General features: G+C 38.4%; 1 protein-coding gene across 1 annotated transcript in view; it reads right to left on the bottom strand.

Moving 5' to 3' along the window:
* The window catches only part of LOC142349816 (proton myo-inositol cotransporter-like), a 69,219-nt gene that overhangs the window by 7,560 nt on the left and 38,435 nt on the right, over positions 1-23,224 (bottom strand). Inside the window, exons 8-10 of the mRNA XM_075401599.1 lie at positions 20,823-20,904; positions 5,021-5,207; positions 4,278-4,430 (exon numbers count right to left, since the gene is read on the bottom strand). Of these exons, the coding sequence (XP_075257714.1) occupies positions 4,278-4,430; positions 5,021-5,207; positions 20,823-20,904 (422 nt within the window). The remainder of the gene's footprint in view (positions 1-4,277; positions 4,431-5,020; positions 5,208-20,822; positions 20,905-23,224) is intronic.

The raw sequence follows: 23,224 nt of genomic DNA, 5'->3' as shown, positions 1-23,224 counted from the left end.
ATAACTATAACTAATCTGAGCCGCTTGCTCACTCAATTAACGCAAGTTCCAGAGCCTATCGCTCACTTGCAGCAGCAATCGGTGCTCAATAATGTAACCGAACTGCAAAGACTACTCAGAGCTTCTCGCTCAATCAAATCAGGTAAACTTAGCCAAATAACTCTAATTCTAAAACAGCGAATATTCAGAGCATCGCGCTCAATCGCTCCGGCAAAGTTAACGCAACGACGCTTAATAATGATTAACAAGAGCCTCTTGCCAATAATACCGGCAAACTATGCCAAACAATCGAATATTAACTCGTTCACGGTTAGCAACTTCTGCGCTGCGCTTATAGAGTAAGCCGCTTTTATACTGAGCCGAGCAAACAGTTTGTTTACTCAAACCAAACAACCGTCATTATTGCACCACGTTTTCCACCTGCTATAATGCTATTGGCTACTTTGTTTACATTCCGTCATACCAATGCCGTAAAACCGCAACGTGTCGAATACCAACTTATTTATTAGATATCAGCCAAAATGGCCGCCAAATATACGTATACGCCAATTCCGGATTTTTCTGTTCCTACGTGCGATTTGTTTACATAAGGGAATTCCTAGGGTACCGTCCGCGCGTCCGCTTACCCGATGCAGGCTTACGGCCTGGTTGCGTCGTACGTCCGTAACAAGCATAGAAGCTCAAAATGACCGACAAGTCGACTTATACTGAGTTACCTACGAAATATGTGTTTCCGGGTCTTTTGTTTACATAGGGCGGTTTGAGGGGTATAGTTCGTTTTCCGCCTAATCAGACTTAGGCTCAGGGCCTTATTGCTCCCTACTATGACTAACGTTCATTAAACTCAAAAACTGCGAATTTCGGATTTTACCCTAAAATTATCACTTTTTCTCCTCATAAGTGTTAATAGCTCCGGACTGGGTAAAGCTGGCACTACTAATCCCGGTTTGTAAATAGCTTAGGGGTGCCCTAGGGTGATGGTGACCCCAGCTTGGTTCAGCCATATCGGCTTCAAAAACTCGGGGGGGGGGTGTACAGATTTTCGGTCCCAACTTGTAAAAATTTTCAGACTTGGCCAATATTTCGAGTTTTGTAAAACTCTATTTTCTTTCAGTTATAACGGATGTCAGTGACTACTAACGGTTTTTTTGTCGCAACAAGCTACTCGCGGATTACAGCAAGCTAGTATTCAGTATAGAACGCAATTTCATATAAATCCCCGTAAAATGCATTGAGGTCAGTAATACGCTATAATTGGTTTATGAACTTCAGCTACGTAGCAGTGGCTTTTTATATGCTATTATTGGACCTCAAGAGAGCTAGGATACCTACATATAAATTACGCAAGAGATTGAAAGAGATGGTTTAACCTCTTTACAGAGACTTTCATGGTAACAGTTCAATGATGACAATTATTATGATTCCACACTTTATGATAACAGTACATATGATAGCAGCAAGCGCCAAACTTCTGCCAACTCTCAATCCTTGCACCACGGATCCCAAATCTTTAATAGAATACCCGAAATTTCTGAGAGTTCAAGATTACCGCTCTAACAAAATTACTTCACTTTCCGTTTCTCGTTAAAGTCATTACTGAACCTATTCTACTTGGTAGCTTGTTCCCAAGACAGAGCTGAATGTTCTCTTAAGGGTTGTCTGGTGTTCGCAGCTGTTATATTGTCTCTAGTTGCATTACTTAATTGTCCGTTCAACTTAAAAAGATATTTCACACCTAAAATTCTGATAGTTGTGGTTTTAGGCCATTGGTTACGATTTTACAATATTCCTGCAGGTAGTTTTCACACTTCTAAAATATGGTAATAATAACAATTCCTCCACTCAAGCAGGGATTAGTTTCAGTCTAATTATCAATGTAGCAACAGTCTAAGTATTTGTTAGAACAAAATCTTAGTCCATTAGGGATTTAGTGCCTTGACACGAGGGCGCTTGCGCCCGAGTGCTAGGTACGAGGCCCGAGGGGGACTTAGATTTTGTTTTAACGTATTTAGCGAGCCAAATGGTACCAAAGTGTTAAATTTCATTTGAAATTGAAGCTAAGAATACAATTTTACAGATTAGTGAAAGAAAAGTTTTCTTCTTAAAAATGTAAAGGAGTTGAATTAAAGCAAACGTCTCCAATAGCAAAGGAGCCAGTTATTTACAGCGGTTTGATTCAAGTATCAAAAGTTAGATTTCTCACAAAGTCTATTCCTTCCCTGAACTTAGTTTCTTAAATTAGGACACTAAGTTCAGGGCAACAAAAAATGCAGTTTTACTTCCTTAAGTCTAAATTCAATGTTTCAAACTATGCTCTCTACCTCGAAGTTTTAGCGACCGAAGAAATCGTACCGTGGGTTCTCTTAAAGTTGTGGGCTCAATTCTCAAGTTCCCCTTAGCTCACTAATTTGACCGATTTGAATACAACTAAAGGCAGGCAGCTAATGAATTCTGAATATTTAAAAACAGCTTTATACTTTTATCTTAACTGATCTCAAGTATGAGACGGGTGGGGCCGATAGGCAGGACCAATGAATGGAATGAATATTTACTTATGCATGGCAAAATCATGACTTTTAATTGTAAAACCCTCACGACTTTGATAATTTTCCACGATAATGCAATTAAATGCAATCGCAATGACTAAAACTAAATAGAAGCAACATTATGTAAAAAAACCTAAGGACTGATGTCCACGACCACGCAACTCATCTGCTATGAGACGTAATCTCGGAACCACAATGCAGTTATTACGCAATCCGCAACCCGCAAGCACCGGCTATAATTTATCAGAATATATTGAGATTTTGCATGTATTAATTTCTTTTATCCTCCATTTGATAGATCATTTCGGTGTCGTTAATTTGAAACGAATGTCGCCCTGTTGAAACGCTTGACTCCGCGATTAGTAGAAGAATTTAGGTTCAATATTCAGTAACGAGTTTTGTTCCATACGGTGGTTTTTACAGCCCCGATAAATTATGGCAATTGGCAAGATTTGATTTATAGATTGAAAAAGATTAAACGCAGTAATTATCATGACTAAACATGAAAGTGTTTATTATTAGTTTTCACAAATTAGCTGGATTAGGAAATTGTCTTTCAATCTTTCTCAGAAGCCAGTTTATACCAATAACTGCCCACAAAACGCTTGCAGATTTTTTTATAATCTCAAAAACTGACGTTGACAATGACACATTGTGTATATCAATGAGACGTCCCATACAACGATACCAACGATAACGACTATAACGATCATCATCTTAAATTCTTACATAACTTACCAACGAAAATGACAATAACTGACAGTTCTTGAAAAAAAAAACCGACGATACTAACAAAAATCGACATTTTGCGTCGGTTTCGTCGCTTTTTTTTCAAATCGGGTTGTAATGCTTTGTTGATTGCGCTTTGAAATATCGCTTACATAGTAATGTGAAAAGAGGAACGTTTATAATTGCTTGCTGTTACTTAACCATGGGGTAGGTGCAAGGTCAGATATAAACGCAATGTGGTGAGATATTATTAATTGGCAAAAATTTTGACGCATAAATTAGAATAAGCGATTTTATTGCGTGAGAACTGATAAGATAATGACCGATGTCATCAGATCTCACTTTACAATTATCCAAAAATTTGAGTTAAGATACAAATGCATATTACATAGCCGCATTTTAAAATTTTGAAAAACAAATTTTTTTACATCATAAATTCACGCATTTAAGGGTAGTTAGGTGATGTTTAGTTTTTCAAAATGTATAAATTAACCCGGATTGAACGGCAAGTCAATATCAGTACTGGGCATGTCGCAGCGCAAGTCTTTTATCAGTACTGATTCAGAGCTATGATCATGTCACTTTTTACACTTGTCAGCATAAATGCAAGTATTGGCCAAAAACGTGGAAATCTAAATGTCAAAAATAGCCAAAAAAAAAACGTCAAAAATGGCCGAAAAAACGTCAAAATAGGTCCGAAAAACGTCAAAAAACACTCTAATCTCAGTACGGTGGGATGAGCAGAGCGGTTGCACCCTAATGCTGCAGCCTAATGAGAAAAAAATGAGAATCTGAGAATGAATGCTTAAATTGTGCCATCACGCATAGACGTTAGTTACGTTTGTTTTATTGGTATTTTTTCTCATATAACGCTTATACAGGGATGCTTTTAAAATTGCGACCACTCTTAGCGTGTCAAATATTCGGCTTCAATTCTCTTTTTAACACCTTTTGCTCTACGTCCGTTCGGCTCTATATCGGTTTTCCCTTCTAAGTACTTACCAGCCTGTGAGATAGCGTCTACTAGAGATAGGAATGAGACTGAGATGATGAGGTTGAATGTCCAGTTGGTGGTAGTGGCTATGGACACAGCTGTCGATCTGGCCCACTGAGGGTAAATCTCACTGTTGTACACCCATGGAATTTGACCGTACCCTAAAGGAAAAGATTTTGGGTTGTTAGTTATCAGTCGTTAAAGGGGGTGCTTCTTTTGCACAGATTTTGACATATTTTAACCAAACCCCTCGTTCATTCCGGGATTCGAACCAGCGCCTGCAGGTTTGGTCTCCGTTCTGGTTTGACATCAAACGTGTCAAAATCGACATTTTTCAGTTTTTTTTGGACCTTTTCTGCTCCTAAAGTTTGGTAAGCATCATGGATTGATTGTGCTCAGTATCAATAGAGAGAAAAAATATAATACATTTTTCCGTTCGTAATATCTCCAGATTTTTCCTTGATTATATGACATGCGACTTTTAGATTGAATTAATCATTTACCATTGAATTTCAAAGTGCTAAGTGAGTAAAAAATATGAACTGATTCCTCTTCCCCGTTTCAACATGAACTCTATAAATGATACTTATCCCTATAATGGAGTAATTTAATTGAATGGCTTATGATAACGCCACCAAATTATTAGCAGTGTGAAACATATATGAGTTTGTTCACAGGCGTTCATGAAAACAAAATTTTTGATCCGGAAACAAGCGAAATGTTAATTGTTACAAAGTTATACAATTCTAACCAATTCCGAAGCAGTTGAGGTAGAATATCAATGCGATGATGATGAGAGGAGCGAATTTGTTTGGACATGAATCAGTGGAGAAGGTGAGACTGGAGTTGGTGCCTAAGTTGCCTTCGTCACACCTCCCGTAAGTCGAATAGTAGTCTGGGTAGGAAGAAGTGTCCTTGTCTATCTCAACACAGGAACCCTGGAGAAAAAATGCAAAGAAAATGTCCATCTTGCGCGCCTCAACTGTATTGAAGTGAGCTGTTAATTCCTTTCCTAGCAGGGCATTGTCTGCTTGCTCCGTATATATCGCTCATTGTACAAATATGATATACCAAAATCTTAGCTATAAAAAGTTACCCCATTTTTGGAGAATAATGTGCGTTTCAAGATGTCAAGCTTTAATAACAGAGAGAAATTGATATTTTTAAAGAACTTAGAGTAGAATGAGTAACGTTAATTTTTAGATCTGTCTAAAACAACCAGACGGTCAAATACTGTTCGCCCGTTCACATTAATAGAGAAATGAGTTCCACTTTACAGCAGGCCAAAAATTGTCAATGATAAGTCTAATGTCCAAGGAATACTTCTAATTCAAATACCAAATATCAGAAACCATAAATCTTAAAACCAAAAAAAAAACTAAAACGGGAAAATATCAGCGTGAAAATATAAATTACATGGGCACCTGATTTTATTTTATAATGCTAAGTATGTTAAATAGTGGTAAGATAGGCTCTATTTGTTTTTTTCTTCCTTCTTCAAGAATTTTGCTTCAATAATTTAAAAAAATCAATAGATCCGCTCCTCTGCAACTGTCAGCTCTCAATTAAAACCCATAGAACAAATGATTACTTATTGTTCCGACCCACTTGAGTGGGGGAAGAACTATATACTCAAATGGGTTGTTTTATGTCTGTCAATCGTGGCCGATCGATATCTTCATCGTAGCGTTGTGATTGGTATCATTAGAAAACCCATAAAGCGTAATCTTAAAAAGATCTCATTTTTAATTTCGTTTCTTCTAGGCAGTTATCAAGGTTCAAATATTTGTTCAAATTGGAATGATATTTTTTGTTCATATTTTAGGGAGTTTTTGCTCAATTTGTCGTTAATTTTGCTAAAATTTGTTAATTTTCTTAACACTAGTGCTATTGGTTTTGCCTAAAGACGCAGAGAAAGATTGATGACTGTGATGGTTTCAAAGAAACATCAAGAAACTTAGAAGTTTTATTAAAGTTTCAAAGAACGAAAGAAGAACTTACCCGACGAACTTTGTTGCTGTGTCGTTAAATAATGGCCACAAAAATAAACTGAACTCTAATTTTGTTTTGACGCTATCATTATCTTATTGACCTATCAATCATATGTCAGAAGTATATTCTCCAACCAACAGAAACCTGATTCTAACATCCACCGACCTCCAACTAATAAACTCGATTCTATCTAGGCCATATATGATTCTCATGAAATGTTGATGAAAATAGAAAATCACCCCCGGGATTCGGAGGTAACATCTATTCAAATGTCAATCATGTAAAATATTTTCAGCTAATCTAAATTTTCTCTATATATTTTCGCATAGATAACTACTATAAATACGAATTAATTTTTGTATATTTTCATATCAAAAATTAATTTAAAATTCAACGTATTGAATTCTTTGACCCGTGTTATCGACCACGACATTGGTGTTCAGACCAGCTACAGACAGACGAATCTTGCATCTACAGAATGCAGAACCAGCTACTGCGTGGATTATGTCTTTTGTGGCGAAATGTCGCGCAGAGAAGAAAGAAGACAAGGTCAACACCGATAGTACTTTCAGGACCTACAGGTAACCAATCTATTTCCTAAAATGTGCGGACAAGATGCAATTATTAAACCTAGGAGCTTAATGCGTCCTAGGAATTTGATAGACACTCCGTATAAAGACATCAAATTGGCGATTCAAAACTATCTTTCTCCTAAAGAGAGAGTAGTAACGGCAGAAAAGGCTAAATTTCTGTCCATAAAACAAAGTGTAGGGGGGCAGACGACGATTTCCTAGAACGTCTTAGAGAAGAAGCACGCCATTGTGACTTCGAAAACTTGAAAACAGCGGACAACCCCGAACAGGAAATGGTAAAAGTAAAGTTTATCTTAGGTTTGAGGACCCTGAAGCAAAACTTAGACTACTAGACGGTATTAACGCAAAACCAGCAATACAGGTTACTGAAATGACCGAGAGTTTACAGTTCAGAAGTCAAGCAATGACTTTTGCAAGTTCTTCATCGGGTAACAAGCCCATTAATGTGAAGAAGAAGTTGGGTTCAACTTCAAAAAGACCATTCGAAAACCAAATGAAAAAATTACGGCTAATAAAAGCAACAACATGTGCACTAGGCGTGGAGGTAAGCCACACTCTAGTAGAGCCTGTCCAGCGCTAGGTAAAAAAGCGACACCTGTGAAAAGGTGGGACACTTCTCAAAAATGTATAGAAGCAAACCCCAAACAAATTCAGGTAAGTACAATAAACAGATTAACTTTTACGAAGAAAAAAATGTTTCTTCAGAGCAAGTATCTCCAGCATCGGACATGGGAATGTTTTATACTAAAGAACAAATCTTTAGCATGTCTGTGACATGGGAATATATCTCAATCAATAATGGCCAAGTAAAAATGCAGGTAGACACAGTTGCAGATAGCATAGTGATATCAGCAAAAATATGGACTGAGCTCGGTAAACCTCAGTTGGATGGTAAGATAAGACATCTCGAGGCTAATGATGGTCATCAATTAACGCTTCTGGGATCGCTTACTTGTGACAATGAGTGGAACGGAAGGAGGCTCACGCAGAAACAACTAGCAGTTGTGCAGTCTGATAAAAAAAAATTGGACTACTTGGTAGAGACCTTCTACCCAAGCACGATGTGAACAACATCACAGCCGAGCACCTACCTGTTATGAAGGGTTACAAAGCTCAAGTGAAGTTGATACCAGGAGTACAGCTAATGTTCTGCAAAGCCAGAAAAAATACCTCTACCTCTTCAAGACAAGGTCACAGAGAAGCTGGAACAAATGGACAGACAGGGCATCGTTGAACCGGTACAGCCAGGAGGAGTCACTAATGCATCTCCAGTGGTGTGGCAGAGAAAGAAGAGTGGAGAACTGAGATTTTGCGTGGACTTGAAAGTGCATATCAATGAAAAGGTCATGGATGAGTACTACCCACTACCAGACTTGGAGACGATCTTCCACAAACTACACGGGGCCTCATACTTTGGCAAAATTGACCTCTCAGATGCCTACTATAAAAATGGAACTTGACGAAGAAGCAAAAATCTATGCACAATCAACGCATCTCAGGGGCTGTTTAAGATGTGCCGACTACCTCAGGGATTGAAAAACTCTTCTTCAATCTTCCCGAATTGCATCGAATCAACACTCAAAGGAATCAAAGGTGTTGTGATCTTTCAAGACGATGTACTGGTGTATGGAACTACCATGGATGAGTTCGACAAGAGAGTGCTTGCAGCCAAAAGTCGACTACGTGAGAAAATTTTTTACTATTAATGAGAAAAAATCTAACTCAAAACCAGACGATAGCGTTAGCTTTTTGGGATACTCCATTTCAGAGGAGGGAATAGCACCAGATCCCAAACATGTTGAAAAAATAAGAAATGCAAAAGCACCAACTAACAACTCGAATCGTTTGCTGGGCTAGCTAATTTTTACGGAAGAATGATTCTTGATTTTACAACAAAAATGCTACCTTTAAATAACATAAGAAATAGCGATTTCTCTTGCGGCAAAATGAAACAAAAAGCTTTTAAAGACATAAAAAATGAATTATATGCTAATCCACTTGCACAGCCATATAGTTTACAAAAGGAAGCAACAGTTAATACTGACGCCTCTGAAAACGCCCTTGGCGGGGCTCTTTCGCAAGAAGGACATCCAGTCATATATGTATCGAGAAAATTGACTCCAGCGGAACAAAACTATTCGAACATAGAATGGGAAGCACTGGCAATTGTGTTTGTGGTCACAAGATTGAAGCAATTCCCTCTGGGAATACGATTGATTTACCCTACAGACTGACCACAAACAACTATAATATCTCTTTGCACCAGACGAGGAGATCCCGAATATTGCGGCTGAGCTTAACAACTCAGAAATCAAATTGAATAGCGCTTCAAGGTCATTTCAAGCCCTAAAGCTAGAATAGTGTGACAAGCGAAATTTAATGCTACATTCTATCGAAGCCATACGGATTTGTTCATTTTGTTCTACATTTATATTTAGCAACTATTATTAGTACGCAATCGTCATTCATGAAGTCAAACTATAACTCAAACTCGAACCACCTCAACCACCATCAAAACAATACTACGACTTAACAGTATTGCAACAGATTCTTTGCGATTGGATTGCGAATCAACCTATTATTGATACAGAATATTCGACAAAACTTCTACATGGTTAACAAATTTCCCATGACATCAAATTTACACTGAAAAAGTGACGTTTTGGAAAAGTGTTCACATTCTGTCGACATCATTATCTACAACCAATCAACATTTGAATTTGACATGTAAATCCACGTGACTAGCAGCATAAAAGGAGCTTGAAAAACTACCAAAAATCAGTTGAAACTTGCAATTTTGGTCATATTAAACTGACATACAGTGCGTATTGAAGCACACTTTCTTGAGCGGTAATTTACTGGTTATCGTGTCTTGTTTCTGTAGATCATATTAGTGGTTGTACAGTTTTGACTTTACTTTGACTTGTGAAAAGAGAATTAACTTTGATATTCTCAAAACTTTCTTTCTGAGGAACGAAGTTCCTAAGTAAGAGAAACTTTGTGCAAAGCATAAAGTCAGTTTCTCTTACTGGCTTTAACGAAGCCTAGTGTAGTTCACTGATTGCGTTATTGAGCAATTGAGTGCGCTGAGAAGCACAAAGTGCGAATTTGGTTACATTTGAAAATTTTGATTATCGGGAAAAACTCTCCGAAAATATTAAGAAATCAGAGACGGAAATTATTTGCCCTAACCAGTAGCTAGGATAGTTACCTAGAGCTGAACATAGGGGATTTTGCAATTTCGAATTATAACTTGAGTTATTAACGAAAATTCAACAAAAAATTGATTGTTTCAATTTGAACTATTTTGCTATTCTGAGAGAAACAAGTTTGTTATTCAGCAAAGCTGAGCGATTAGTTATCAAGAGTGATAGAGCAACAAGTAATGCAACGGTAATCTACAGTATAGCGGATAATACAGTTCACAAAAGTTAACTGCAAAAATACAATATCCGGACAGATTTGAAACCGCTGAAACGAACTGGGCGGTGTAAAGTTTTCCTTGACTTTGATAGGAGAGCAGCCGTTACATTTGGTCCGCCGACCCGGACAGTGGAAGGCAAACTGCTGTCCCATCTGATGAAGAGAGTGCCAAAGGCACCCCCCAAAGAAAATCAAACAAATCAACAGCGCAACGCCAGTGAGGCAGAGCGAAAGTTGCGAGTGCACTTCACAAATTACGTTGAAGAACTAACCTCGCTTAAAAGCAGCAAGCAAAGCAAAAGGCAATCAGGCAAAACAAACACAATCAGCAGAGAGGAGCTTCAATCAACAGCTCAAAGGTACGACAAGAAGCTCCAAGATTTACGGGAAGAAGTCAACACCAAAACAGGTCTTGGCTACAAAATAATTGAAGATTCAGATCGACCCAACAAATTAAAGGTCCTCTACCAACAGACTGTCCACCTCCTAGAGGAAGAAATACCAAAGCAACTGAAGCGTCGAAACAAGCTTGTGCCCTATCAAGCTAATTTCGTTGAAGAGCATCTGAAAGAAGCAAGGAAGTGTAAAGCAAATTTGGACTATCATTGGCTTGCATATATAAGCAAAGGCACGCAACCAGAAATGAATGCAGAGCAAAGCAACGCAACCCAAGCAGTGAACAACAGCGAGAGCAACAACTACCAAACGGACAACCCAGTTGCTCAAACAGTGCAAAATGGAGCAACAGCAAGTGGCCAAGAAACGGAGAATGTTTCGGAAACATCTTCTGCAAAGCAAAGGCGAGAGGAAAGGATGAAGAAATTCGATATCGAATTCGAAACCAAGATGCGACTCCAACAAGCACGGTTCGAGCGAAGGAAGCTAGAGCTGGAAATGCAAATGAAGGAACTGGAAACCAAGCATCAACTGCTGGAGGAAGAGCGTGAGCTAGAGCGCAAAGTGAAGAGAACAGCATTAGAGAACGATGATGCTCGTTCCCAATCAACTGGTGCTCGAGACAAATCGCCTTTCAACTGGACCCCCAAGAAAAGAGATGTCTCTGACTGGGCCAGCAGAATCGACAACCTTCTAACAACAGATCGATCAACAGCTCGCTTCGAAGTAACCCCTGAAGTGAACAGGCAAAGTCACTTCTCACGATATCGCAGTTCACGAGACCAATCCTCAAGTGTTGAAGACCGAGACGTTTCCCCCCGAGCTGGTCTATTACGATACAACACTGGCTATTCAGGTAGTAGTAGCCTACCAAAGCTGAAGTTGAACAACTTCTACGGGAACCCTCTCGAATGGCCGGAGTGGTCTAGTATGTTCATTGCTACAGTGGATCAACGACCAATACCAGACTCAGAGAAGATGAGCCATCTGAAGACTCTACTGACAGGCAAGGCAAGGTCAGCAATCTCTGGAATGGGCTATTTTGGACAGTTCTATGGTGCTGCATGGAGCATTTTGGAGAGGAAATTCGGAAGGCCTCATGTGATCATTGATGCACAACTGGAGAGCCTTCGCAAAGCAAGTCAGGTGAAACCTCACGACTCAACAGTTCTGATCAGTTTCTCAGTTATTGTTTCGAACTTTGTGAATGTGCTTAAAGAGTACAAGCAGATTGGTGATCTGCAATCAAGCTCGACACTCTATATGGCAGTAGATAAACTACCCCAAGTTCTCAAAGAGAAGTGGTGGTTCTATGTTGATGATAAAGATGAAGACTGGCCTGATCTGATTATGTTTGAAAAATGGCTATCTAGGATAGCTTTCGTGCACGAAGGGTTTTCAGCTTTCAAGGGAGAGCGAAGAGAAGAAGACCGAAGAAGCACAAATAGAGACAAACGGTTCTCGAAAACGTCGAACTTCAGCGCAAGTTCCAACGTTAAAGAAACAAAGCAAACGCAAAGTGATCACTGTCCGCTAGCTGATGGCACTCATAAAATATGGAACTGTCCACTATTCAGGAACATGAGTGTGAATGATCGGTACGCAGCAGTGAGGAAGCAACGCTTATGTTACGGATGTCTAGGCAAAGGACATGCAATCAAAGATTGTAAAGTCAATGCGTGCGGCATCAATGGATGCATCAAGAAGCACAGCCGATTGCTGCACTCAGAAAACCAAATGGACGAGGGCAATCACGCAGTCAACGTAAGCGCAGCAACAATCAACCAGAGTAACGAAGTCACTAGCTTTCTTCAGATAGTTCATGTCTCAATACAGAGCGGTGGCAACAGGCTGAACACATATGCTTTCCTCGATAGTGGATCAACGGTTTCATTCATCGATCAAAGTGTGCAAGAGAAGTTACGAGCCCAAGGCACCGGTGTGACGCTCAACATAGCTGGCATACACGGAATGAAGGATCTGAAGACAGAAAAGGTTCCTCTCAAAATAAAGGGACTACATTAAAAGGTGCATTCAATCGAAGCGTTTGCACACCCGTCAATCTCCCTGGGAAACAAAAACTACGACTACAACAAGCTGAAGCAGAGCTTCAACCACTTGAGTGTTTTACCCAACAAAAGCTTCAACTTGATGGAAGTTGGCATCATCCTTGGTCAAGATGCTTAAGAGCTACAACGACCATTGGACTACAAGATAGGAACACGAAGTGAACCTTTCGCCGTTCTAACAGAGCTAGGATGGGTAGTCAGTGGACCCATGACGAGCAAAAGAAGACAAAATGTTTGTCATTTCGCCTTCACAGAAGATGTGAAAGTGGCTGAGAATATCCAAACCTGGTGGGACATAGAAACCTATGCTTCCAAAATCAACGTCGTCAGTCAGTCAAAGAAGGAACTGCAGGCACAAAAGATGCTAGAGAGTACGACAAAGTTCACAGGCGAGCGGTATGAAGTGGGAATGCTGTGGAGTGAACCAGAGCCAAACCTACCGAACAATTACAGCTCAGCCTTGGGTCAGCTTTACTCACTGGAGCGAAGATTCCAAAGGGACCCAAACCTGAAGAATTTGTATCAACAGTCAATAGATACAGATGTAGAAAAAGGATTCGTAAAGATATTGGACGAGTCCGAAGTGAAAGGCACCTTCGGGAAAGAATGGTATTTGCCACACCATCCAGTGCTAAACCCAAACAAGCCTGGCAAAGTATGACGTGTTTGCAATGCCGCATCCAAGTACAAAGAAGTATGCCTAAATGATAAGCTACTAGCAGGACCTGATCTGCTACATGGCTTGATTGGAACAATATTCAGATTCCGTGAAGGACCAATAGCCCTAACAGCCGACATCGAATCGATGTTTCTACAAGTGCAAGTTCCCGAACAGGATAGAAGTTGCTTGAGGTTTTTATGGCGTCCAAGAACTAACGAACCTGTTCAGATATACGAATATCAGCGTCACGTATTTGGAGCTAAGAGTTCTCCAACGTGTGCAAACTATGCTCTCAAGCGAGTGGGACTGGACAACGAAAGGGAGTATCCAATTGCAGCAAAGGCAATACAAAACAACTTCTACATGGACGATTTCATCAAATCAGTAGAAACCCCGGAAGAAGCAATTGAAGTTTTCAACCAACTACAACTTCTTCTCTCACAACATGGATTTGAATTGAAGAAGTGGATAAGCAACAACGATGCAGTTACCAAAGCAATCCCAGAAGACTTGAAGTCAATCAGCAACACAAAGCAAGTCGAACTGGAACCCAGTACGGAGGGATCTTCAGTGCTAGGGCTACAATGGACCGTTACTGATGACAGTCTTCAAGTATGCAGAGGTACAAACAAGGAAGTTGAAGCACCTATAACCCAGAGGAAGATTCTGTCACTGGTATCTTCAGTATTCGACCCGATCGGATTGTTTGCTCCGTTCAGTGTTCATATGAGATGACTTCTGAAAGGCATCTGGACTAAGAATGGACAACATTGGGACAACGAAGTGGAGCCTAGTGAAGAAGAAGAATTCCTGAGATGGAAAGAACAACTTCCAATAGTGGCTGAAACCAGCATCGATAGAAGATACTTCAACAGAGAGAGGGATAAAACCGAACTTCATGTGTTTGCTGACGCATCTGAAGACACGATGTGTGCAGTGGCTTATCTACGTTCACAACCAAAAGAATACTCAGCTGACTTAGCATTTGTTATTGGAAAATGCAGAGTGGCACCGATGAGGCATCTTTCAATACCACGATTGGAGTTGCAAGCGGCAGTCATGGCAGTGAGGTTGAAAGAACAGATAGTCAAGGAGCATGAAATGAAGATAAATAGTTGCAGTTTTTGGTCAGACTCAACTACAGTATTGCAGTGGATACACGGTTCCCATCGTAAACAGCAAGTGTTTGTGACCAATCGAGTGGCTGAGATACTAGATACAACCGATGTTTCGCAGTCGAAACATGTGAGCGGTATCAACAACCCAGCTGACATTGGCACGAGAGCAATCAACATTGAAGAACTCAAGAGAAGTGAGTGGCTCACTGGGCCGGCCTGGTTGAAGCGACCAGAAAGTGAATGGCCAGAGCAAGTGAACCTAATCTTTGCATCAGATGAGGAGAATATACCCTCATCAGTATTTATGATACAAGCTGAAGAGAAGAAAGCTGTTATCCAATGGGAACGATTCGGTAACTTCAACAGACTAGTAAAAACAGTGGCATACGTACAGCGAGCATTGAACAAAGACAAACCTGCAACACTCGTAGTCAACATTGAAGAAAGAGAAAAAGCAAAAGCAACAATCTTCAAGTTACTACAACAGGAACAGTTTGGTGAAGAGATGAAATCTCTCAAAGCTGAAAAGGAAATTCCAAAAGTCAGCAAAATTCTACAATTCTCCCCCTTCCTAGATGAAGAAGGACTTATTCGAGCCAAAGGCAGAATAGGCAAAAGTCAACTGGACTTCAATGCAAAGCATCCAATTCTGTTACATTGGAAACATCATGTGGTTGAATTATTCTTGCGAAACGAGCACAAAGACAATCAACACGAGGGCACTTAGCATGTAAGAACCATTGTTCAGCAGAAAATGTGGATACTAGGCATACGGAACGCCTTAAGATCCATCAAGAACAAGTGCATTACCTGCAGAAAAGGCAGAGCACAAACGATAGCACCAGTCATGGCAGATCTACCCGAAGAGCGGTTAGATGTTTCGACAGCCTTTACAAATGTTGGAGTCGACTACTTTGGCCCTTTCGTTGTGAAGACTGGGCGAAGAAATGAAAAGCGATGGTGTTGTCTTTTTACTTGTCTAACTATGAGAGCGGTGCATATAGAAGTGGTACCCAAGTTGGACACAGATAGTTGTCTCAATGCAATAATGAGATTTATTGCTCGAAGAGGCAAACCGAATACGATCATCAGCGACAACGGGACAAACTTTGTTGGAGCTGAAAGAGAGTTTGCAGAGTACGTTGCGGCATGGAACAAAGAAGGGATCGAAGAACACCTAATTCTACGAGGAATCAGATGGAAGTTCAATCCACCCGCAGCACCTCACTTTGGAGGAGTATGGGAGCGGTTGGTGAGAAGTTGCAAGAAAGCAATGTATGCAGTGTTGGGGAACAGATCAGTCACCGAGGACGTTCTTTCAACAACGATGTGTATTGTTGAACAGACTTTGAACTCAAGACCTTTGACTCCAGTCACTTCAGATGTTAATGACTTGGAGGCATTGACTCCCAATCACTTCTTGCTTGGCAACAGGAACGTTTGCTTACCCTATCTACCATGCGCCGAAGAATTTGTTGATCATCGCAAGCTCTTTCGACAGACACAAGCCTATGCAAATCTCATATGGGACAGATTTCTTAAAGAATATCTGCCAACTCTGAATAATCGGCAAAAATGGCGATCTACGGCGAACGAAACCCTTAAAGAAGGCGATCTCGTTTGGTTGATCGAAGACAGCGATAAGCGTGGATATTACAATCTAGGTCGAGTTGCGGAGACCATCGATGGGTCTGACGGTGTGATTCGATCAGCTATAGTTCGAACGAACGACGGAGTGTACAAGAGACCAGTAGTGAAGCTCGCCACAGTACTAACTGGAAAAGATGTTTTCGCGATGGAAACCAGGGCCGGCGATATTGCGACTGAGCTTAACAACTCAGAAATCAAATTGAATAGCGCCTCAAGGTCATTTCAAGCCCTAAAGCTAGAATAGTGTGACAAGCGAAATTTAATGCTACATTCTATCGAAGCCATACGGATTTGTTCATTTTGTTCTACATTTATATTTAGCAACTATTATTAGTACGCAATCGTCATTCATGAAGTCAAACTATAACTCAAACTCGAACCACTTCAACCACCATCAAAACAATACTACGACTTAACAGTATTGCATCAGATTCTTTGCGATTGGATTGCGAATCAACCTATTATTGATACAGAATATTCGACAAAATTTCTACATGGTTAACAAATTTCCCATGACATCAAATTTACACTGAAAAAGTGACGTTATGGAAAAGTGTTCACATTCTGTCGACATCATTATCTCCAAGCAATCAACATTTGAATTTGACATGTAAATCCACGTGACTAGCAGCATAAAAGGAGCTTGAAAAACTACCAAAAATCAGTTGAAACTTGCAATTTTGGTCATATTAAACTGACATACAGTGCGTATTGAAGCACACTTTCTTGAGCGGTAAATTACTGGTTATCGTGTCTTGTTTCTGTAGATCATATTAGTGGTTGTACAGTTTTGACTTTACTTTGACTTGTGAAAAGAGAATTAACTTTGATATTCTCAAAACTTTCTTTCTGAGGAACGAAGTTCCTAAGTAAGAGAAACTTTGTGCAAAGCATAAAGTCAGTTTCTCTTACTGGCTTTAACGAAGCCTAGTGTAGTTCACTGATTGCGTTATTGAGCAATTGAGTGCGCTGAGAAGCACAAAGTGCGAATTTGGTTACATTTGAAAATTTTGATTATCGGGAAAAACTCTCCGAAAATATTAGGAAATCAGATACGGAAATTAATTGCCCTAACCAGTAGCTAGGATAGTTACCTAGAGCTGAACATAGGGGATTTTGCAATTTCGAATTATAATTTGAGTTATTAACGAAAATTCGACAAAAAATTGATTGTTTCAATTTGAATTATTTTGCTATTCTGAGAGAAACAAGTTTGTTATTCAGCAAAGCTGAGCAATTAGTTATCAAGAGTGATAGAGCAACAAGTAATGCAACGGTAATCTACAGTATAGCGGATAATACAGTTCACAAAAGTTAACTGCAAAAATACAATATCCGGACAGATTTGAAACCGCTGAAACGAACTGGGCGGTGTAAAGTTTTCCTTGACTTTGATAGGAGAGCAGCCGTTACACCGAAGACAGCATCAGCGAGAATCACAAGATGGGCAATAGCTCTAATGGGTTTCGACTGTGAGTTGAAGTACACACCAGGAGAGGAGATACCCCATGCAGATGGTTTGAGCAGAATGGATTTTGACGAAGACGAATCAGAAAAGGATCGAGTGTGCTTCGCAATCAATAACATCTACTTCGCTCAGAGTGATTTAGCGACCCAAGCAGAAATCAAAACTGAACTTGGAACAAACAAATTGTTCCAGGACATATTGAAACGAATCAAAAGCTACAATTGGAAAAAAAGTTCAGAAGCGGAAAAAAGATTCGAACAACAAAAAGATGCACTTACTATACACAATGGAATCATCTTCAGAGGTGTTGTTCCTTTCATTCCACCCAAACTACGACACTTGATTTTGGCAAAAGCGCATGAGACACATCCCGGGAAGAATGCAATTGAGGCATCAGTCAAAATGATAGCATGGTGACCTGGTATTACCCAAGACGTTCAACACTTTGTTAGTATATGTAGGAATTGTCAAATGAACCGGCCTAGCCTGGGAAAAACAGTCTCTACGTGGCCAGAAGCCGACGTTTGGGAACGGTTCCATATGGACTGGAATTATGTTAAGGACCAAGGCAATATCTTAGTAATTGTTGACGCCGGTTCTGGCTGGAACGAGCTTTCCCTGCGAAAATAGAACATCAGAAACAGTTAAAATATATCTTAGTCAAATCTTTGCAAGATTCGGAATACCAAAAACTTCAGTATCTGATAATGGTCCTGAATTTGTAAGTTGTGACCTTAAACAGTGGTGTGAATCATTGGGAAATACGAGAATGGAATCACCCGTCTATCATCCAAGAGCTAGTGGAATAGCTGAAAGAGCAGTTCAGACAGTGAAGCGGGCACTTCAAGCGTGGAGTCCCAACATTAATGTGTCATTTGCAGCATTCATGCTAAGGGCACTGATGACACATCGCAACTTTTCAAAGACGAGGGGCAAAACTCCAGTTGAAATCTTGTTGGGACGCAGAGTGAGACTACCAGCAATAGCAGATTTCGAATTCTACGAACCCATTCTATTCAAGTTCAAGGAAAAGACAAAGACAGTTCCTGCTACTTTCATCATCAGGAAGGGCTTCAACACATCTTTCATACAGCCCGAAAACTCAGCACGGACTATTCTAGTGAGCGACAACCAAATTGCGAGACTAGAGGAGGACAATGTGAAACCTGTACCAGCAGTGCAGGAGACCATATCTCAATCAAAACCACAACATCAAAACACAGATGTGGGACCTTCACATCAAGATGAAGCTTTTGGAGCTACATCATCTGAGCATCAACAACCTCAGAGCTTTCATGAACATCAACAAGAAACAGAAAACAACCCGACAGATTTGGAGAACCTATACCCACAAACTTGCTTAAAAAAAGAGGGAGGATGTGATGGTTTCAAAAAAACTTTAAGAAACTTAAAAGTTTTATTAAAGTTTCAAAGAACGAAAGAAGAACTTATCTGACGAACTCTGTTGCTGTGTCGTTAAGTAATGGCCACAAAACTAAACTGAACTCTAATTTTGTTTCGACGCTATCATTATCTTATTGACCTATCAATCATATGTCAGAAGTATATTCTCCAACCAACAGAAACCTGATTCTAACATCCACCGACCTCCAACTAATAAACTCGATTCTATCTAGGCCATATATGATTCTCATGAAATGTTGATGAAAATAGAAAATCACCCCCGGGATTCGAAGGTAACATCTATTCACATGTCAATCATGTAAAATATTTTTAGCTAATCCAAATTTTCTCTATATATTTTCGCATAGATAACTACTATAAATACGAGTTAATTTTTGTATATTTTCAGATCGAAGTTTAATTTAAAATTAAACTTATTGAATTTCTTGACCCATGTTATCGGCCACGACAATGACTCTTTTATCCGACAATCTTAGCTTGAAAATTGATGTTATTTTCGACAAATTTTAGCATTTTTTCATTAAAAAAATGGCACCAAATGTTTCCTCGACCCACTTTTTTTTAATTTGCAGGAAGTACAAACCTCAAACTGCTAACAGACGTTTGAATGAACTGAAAAAAGAAAGCTAGTTTTTGGAGAACTTAGAGCAGAATTATTAACGTTAGAAGGGGGATTCCGCTATTTGCGCTGTTAAAATTTAGAAGAACTCAAATCCGTCGCACGTTGCATGTAAAAGCTCTTGAATTAATTTTGGCTCTGATTAAAGCAGACAGAGGGTCAATTATCGCTCATCCACGTTAACAGTGAAATCTATTTCGCTGCAGACCAAAAACTGAAAGCAATAATTCTAAAGTCTCAGAAATTTAAAATAAAAAATTCTTAGAGCAGAAAAATATAAATTGTGCAAACATCTGATTATATAAGATATTGATTCGAAAAATGCAAAATTTTACAGTTTATATTTTACAGGCGCTCCTTGTTACGGTCTTTTATTTCCATTTTTATGATTTTATCTATAATAATGAAAAATATCTATAGGTCCGCTCCTCTGCAGCTGTCAGTTCTAAGGAAAAATGAGAAGAAACTCACAACAATACCCCACAAGGAATGATTACATTCTCTAGTCTAGAATGACGCAAAAAAGAAACAAATTATTAGTTAGAAATTGTTAGCTCTTGGTTTCATCAAAGCTCGCTGTGTTTTTGATGAACGAACCCAAATTGTTTCGCGTTTTTTTTTTCGAGCTCAACGTATTAGTTGAATTTCATGTGAACCAAGAAGAAAACAATTTACCAATTAATTTTGCCTATTTTTAGAGATCAGCAGAAGTGAAAGTAGGTGAAAAACAAAGACATATTGAAAAGTTCCATACTCGTCATGAGATCAAAGCGTTAACAAAAAGACCTTTTCAAGAGTTCATCGAAGAACATGAATTTCAACATGAACATAAGAAGTTCAAAACAAGAAGAAAATTTTATTGACAGTATCCAAATAGAATGAAATCAATCAAAAATATCGAGCCAATTGTATACAAAAATCCACTTTCTAGCGCTTTATATTAACCTTCTTATTATATTAACCTTCTTATGTCCACGAGTTCATTGCATGGGAAAAAGGTGGGTTTATCGAATTCAATATCAGAGTTTGTTTGTTCGACATTTAACGGTATTTTGAAAAATTTAAATCTTTAGAAATCTAGAAGCTAATAGGTCCAATTTATTATACCGACCACAGCAGCTACCTGAATAATACATTACCTGATCAACAAGGTTTCCAGTTCCTTTCAGATCCAGATAGCACACACCACAGTCGTTGTCCAAAGCACACTCGTTACAGTTTCTGAAACAAATCTCGACTCTATTCAATTGTTCATACTTTTATAAAAGTTTAATTTGTGGTGACTCTGTAGGTACCCGTGCCGAACTACAAGTGTACATCAGCACTGGCTCGTGGAGCAAATTAAAACATATTTGCATTTGCAATTGTCCAGTTTTAATTTACATCTAGAGAGAGTACGGGTAAGCGTTACTCTTGAACAACAAGACGACTCGTTCAAATCTGTGCACGGCACACAAAGTTTCATTACATTGATTGACTAGGTTGAGCAATTTCCTGGAAAAACACAGAAGAAATATTTGATGTTTAGAAGATCATGTTGATTAAAGTTACGCATCGCGTGTTCATTAAGTGGACGCTTCGAAGGCAGTAGTTGACGCTTCTACAAGATAATTTACCAAATAGTAACTCAAAAAATTTAAAATTTTGCTCCAATATTTTGGGAAAAAATCAAAATGACTTGCGAAGACCAAAAAATACTTTAGTCTTGATCAAAAGGAAAAACGAATAGAAAAAGGCAAGTTCAAGTTTTAGTTGCTTTGATTTTTTTTATGTGGCCAAATTCATGCTTCTACAAATCTAGTCCATTATACTTATTATACAAAATATCATTATACTCCATATAAAAACTATTAACTATTAAAATGAAAAAAAAAAATAATAAATTTGTTGTTAGGAGTAAAAAAACGGCAAAATCAAAAAATGAAATAAATAATTCAGTCTTACTGTCCAAGCACCCACAAAATGCTGATAAACAGAAACTAATGGAAATCCTCGATAAAATTAGAAAACTCAGCAAAACAATTGGATGCATTTTTGTAAAAAAAAATTTAGCAACAGCGATTGCTTTGTAGCCAATACGACTGAAACAATCTTACAACTTTTTGGTTTGAAACGCTTCATGTCTGCTTAAAACGGAAAAATTGTCCAATTGTGATCTGACATGCATATGGATCAAATTGATTATACAAAAGTTTTGACAAGACAAAAGTGAACCGAAAAATAGAACAAATTTTTATTGGAATTCTTAATAACATTTGACAATTTAAAAACAAAGATAATTTTCTCCTCAGTTAAAGCAAAACCTGCAAATGTAGTTTAAAATACTCGAAAGCTGAGAATAGCTGAAAATGATTTGTTGTACAGCTGTGCTTTCATGAAAAAAAAACACTGTGCATACCAAAAACATAATTTTTTTATCAAATGATATTTGTCAACAAGTAGAATCCTCTTCCATAATACTCATATCTTTTTTATTTTTTTCAATAGTTTAAGAATAATTTCTTCCCTTCAATAGTTTAAGAGTTTTCAAAAGAACATTTAGATGAGATCTAGATTTGAATAGATTGATCTATAATAAATCAAATTATGCTACAGTTTTTTACTCTTCATCTGTTCTAAAAATTGTAAAAGTTTGTTTAATCTTATTCTGATATGCATCCGGAGCAGGTAAACCATATTGAAGCATAAAATCAAAAATGAAACGTAAAAAACAAAGGTTTGTTGAGATCTTGAATTAATATTAGAAAATTCAGCAAAACCCTTGTAAAATCTTGTCCAAAAAGTAAAAAGTGGACAATTTAGGGTATTAGGATTTTTCCTAAAAGGTATTTTGAAATATTTGCCAGCTGAAAAACTGACTATTTCGCAGTTAATTCTATTGATTACGTATTCTCGACTGGCATCAAACGTGCCGCTTAGGAAAATTGATTTTTTTTGAAAAGTGAAAAGTGATTTTTGTCCACGATTTGGAGTTTTCTCTACAAAAACTGTATCTTTCAATTTTGCAAAGGTGAAACCATGTTGAAATCTACCATCCATTAAAATAAAACAATCTGAAATATAGAAAACGTAGCCAATATTGTTAAAGAAAACAAATAAATTGCAAATTTTTACTCAACAACTTTTCTGAAACTTGAAATGCTGTAGTGCATCAAGAGCAAGTTAGTCGAATAAAAGTGAACATAATAAGTAAGAAATGATAAAAAAAATCGCCAAACGTGAGAAAAATGGAAGCATTTGTTGTGAAGGAATAAAGAAGGCCAGAGAGGTGAACTTATGAGCAAAGTAGAAAAATGGTAACCAAGAAAGAAATAAATTTTGTCGTTTTGACATTGTTTGAAACAAAAAATTTTAGTAGCTAATATAAAGCAGACTTTTTTGTTGAAAACTGGTGATGAGGGGATTGTGTTGAGCAGTTCGTGGGGGGTATGGATGTTAAAAATTGTCAACAGAGAACTACATTAGAGAAAAATTATTCGTCAAGAGCTTTAATATTGTTACTCGTTTTTTTCGGAAATGGGAAAAAATGAGAAGTTTATTG

Source organism: Convolutriloba macropyga, chromosome 11 (genome assembly GCF_964194025.1).
Source record: "Convolutriloba macropyga chromosome 11, txConMacr16.3, whole genome shotgun sequence".
NCBI lineage: Eukaryota > Metazoa > Xenacoelomorpha > Acoela > Convolutidae > Convolutriloba > Convolutriloba macropyga.
This window is presented reverse-complemented; position numbering and strand designations above follow the sequence as displayed.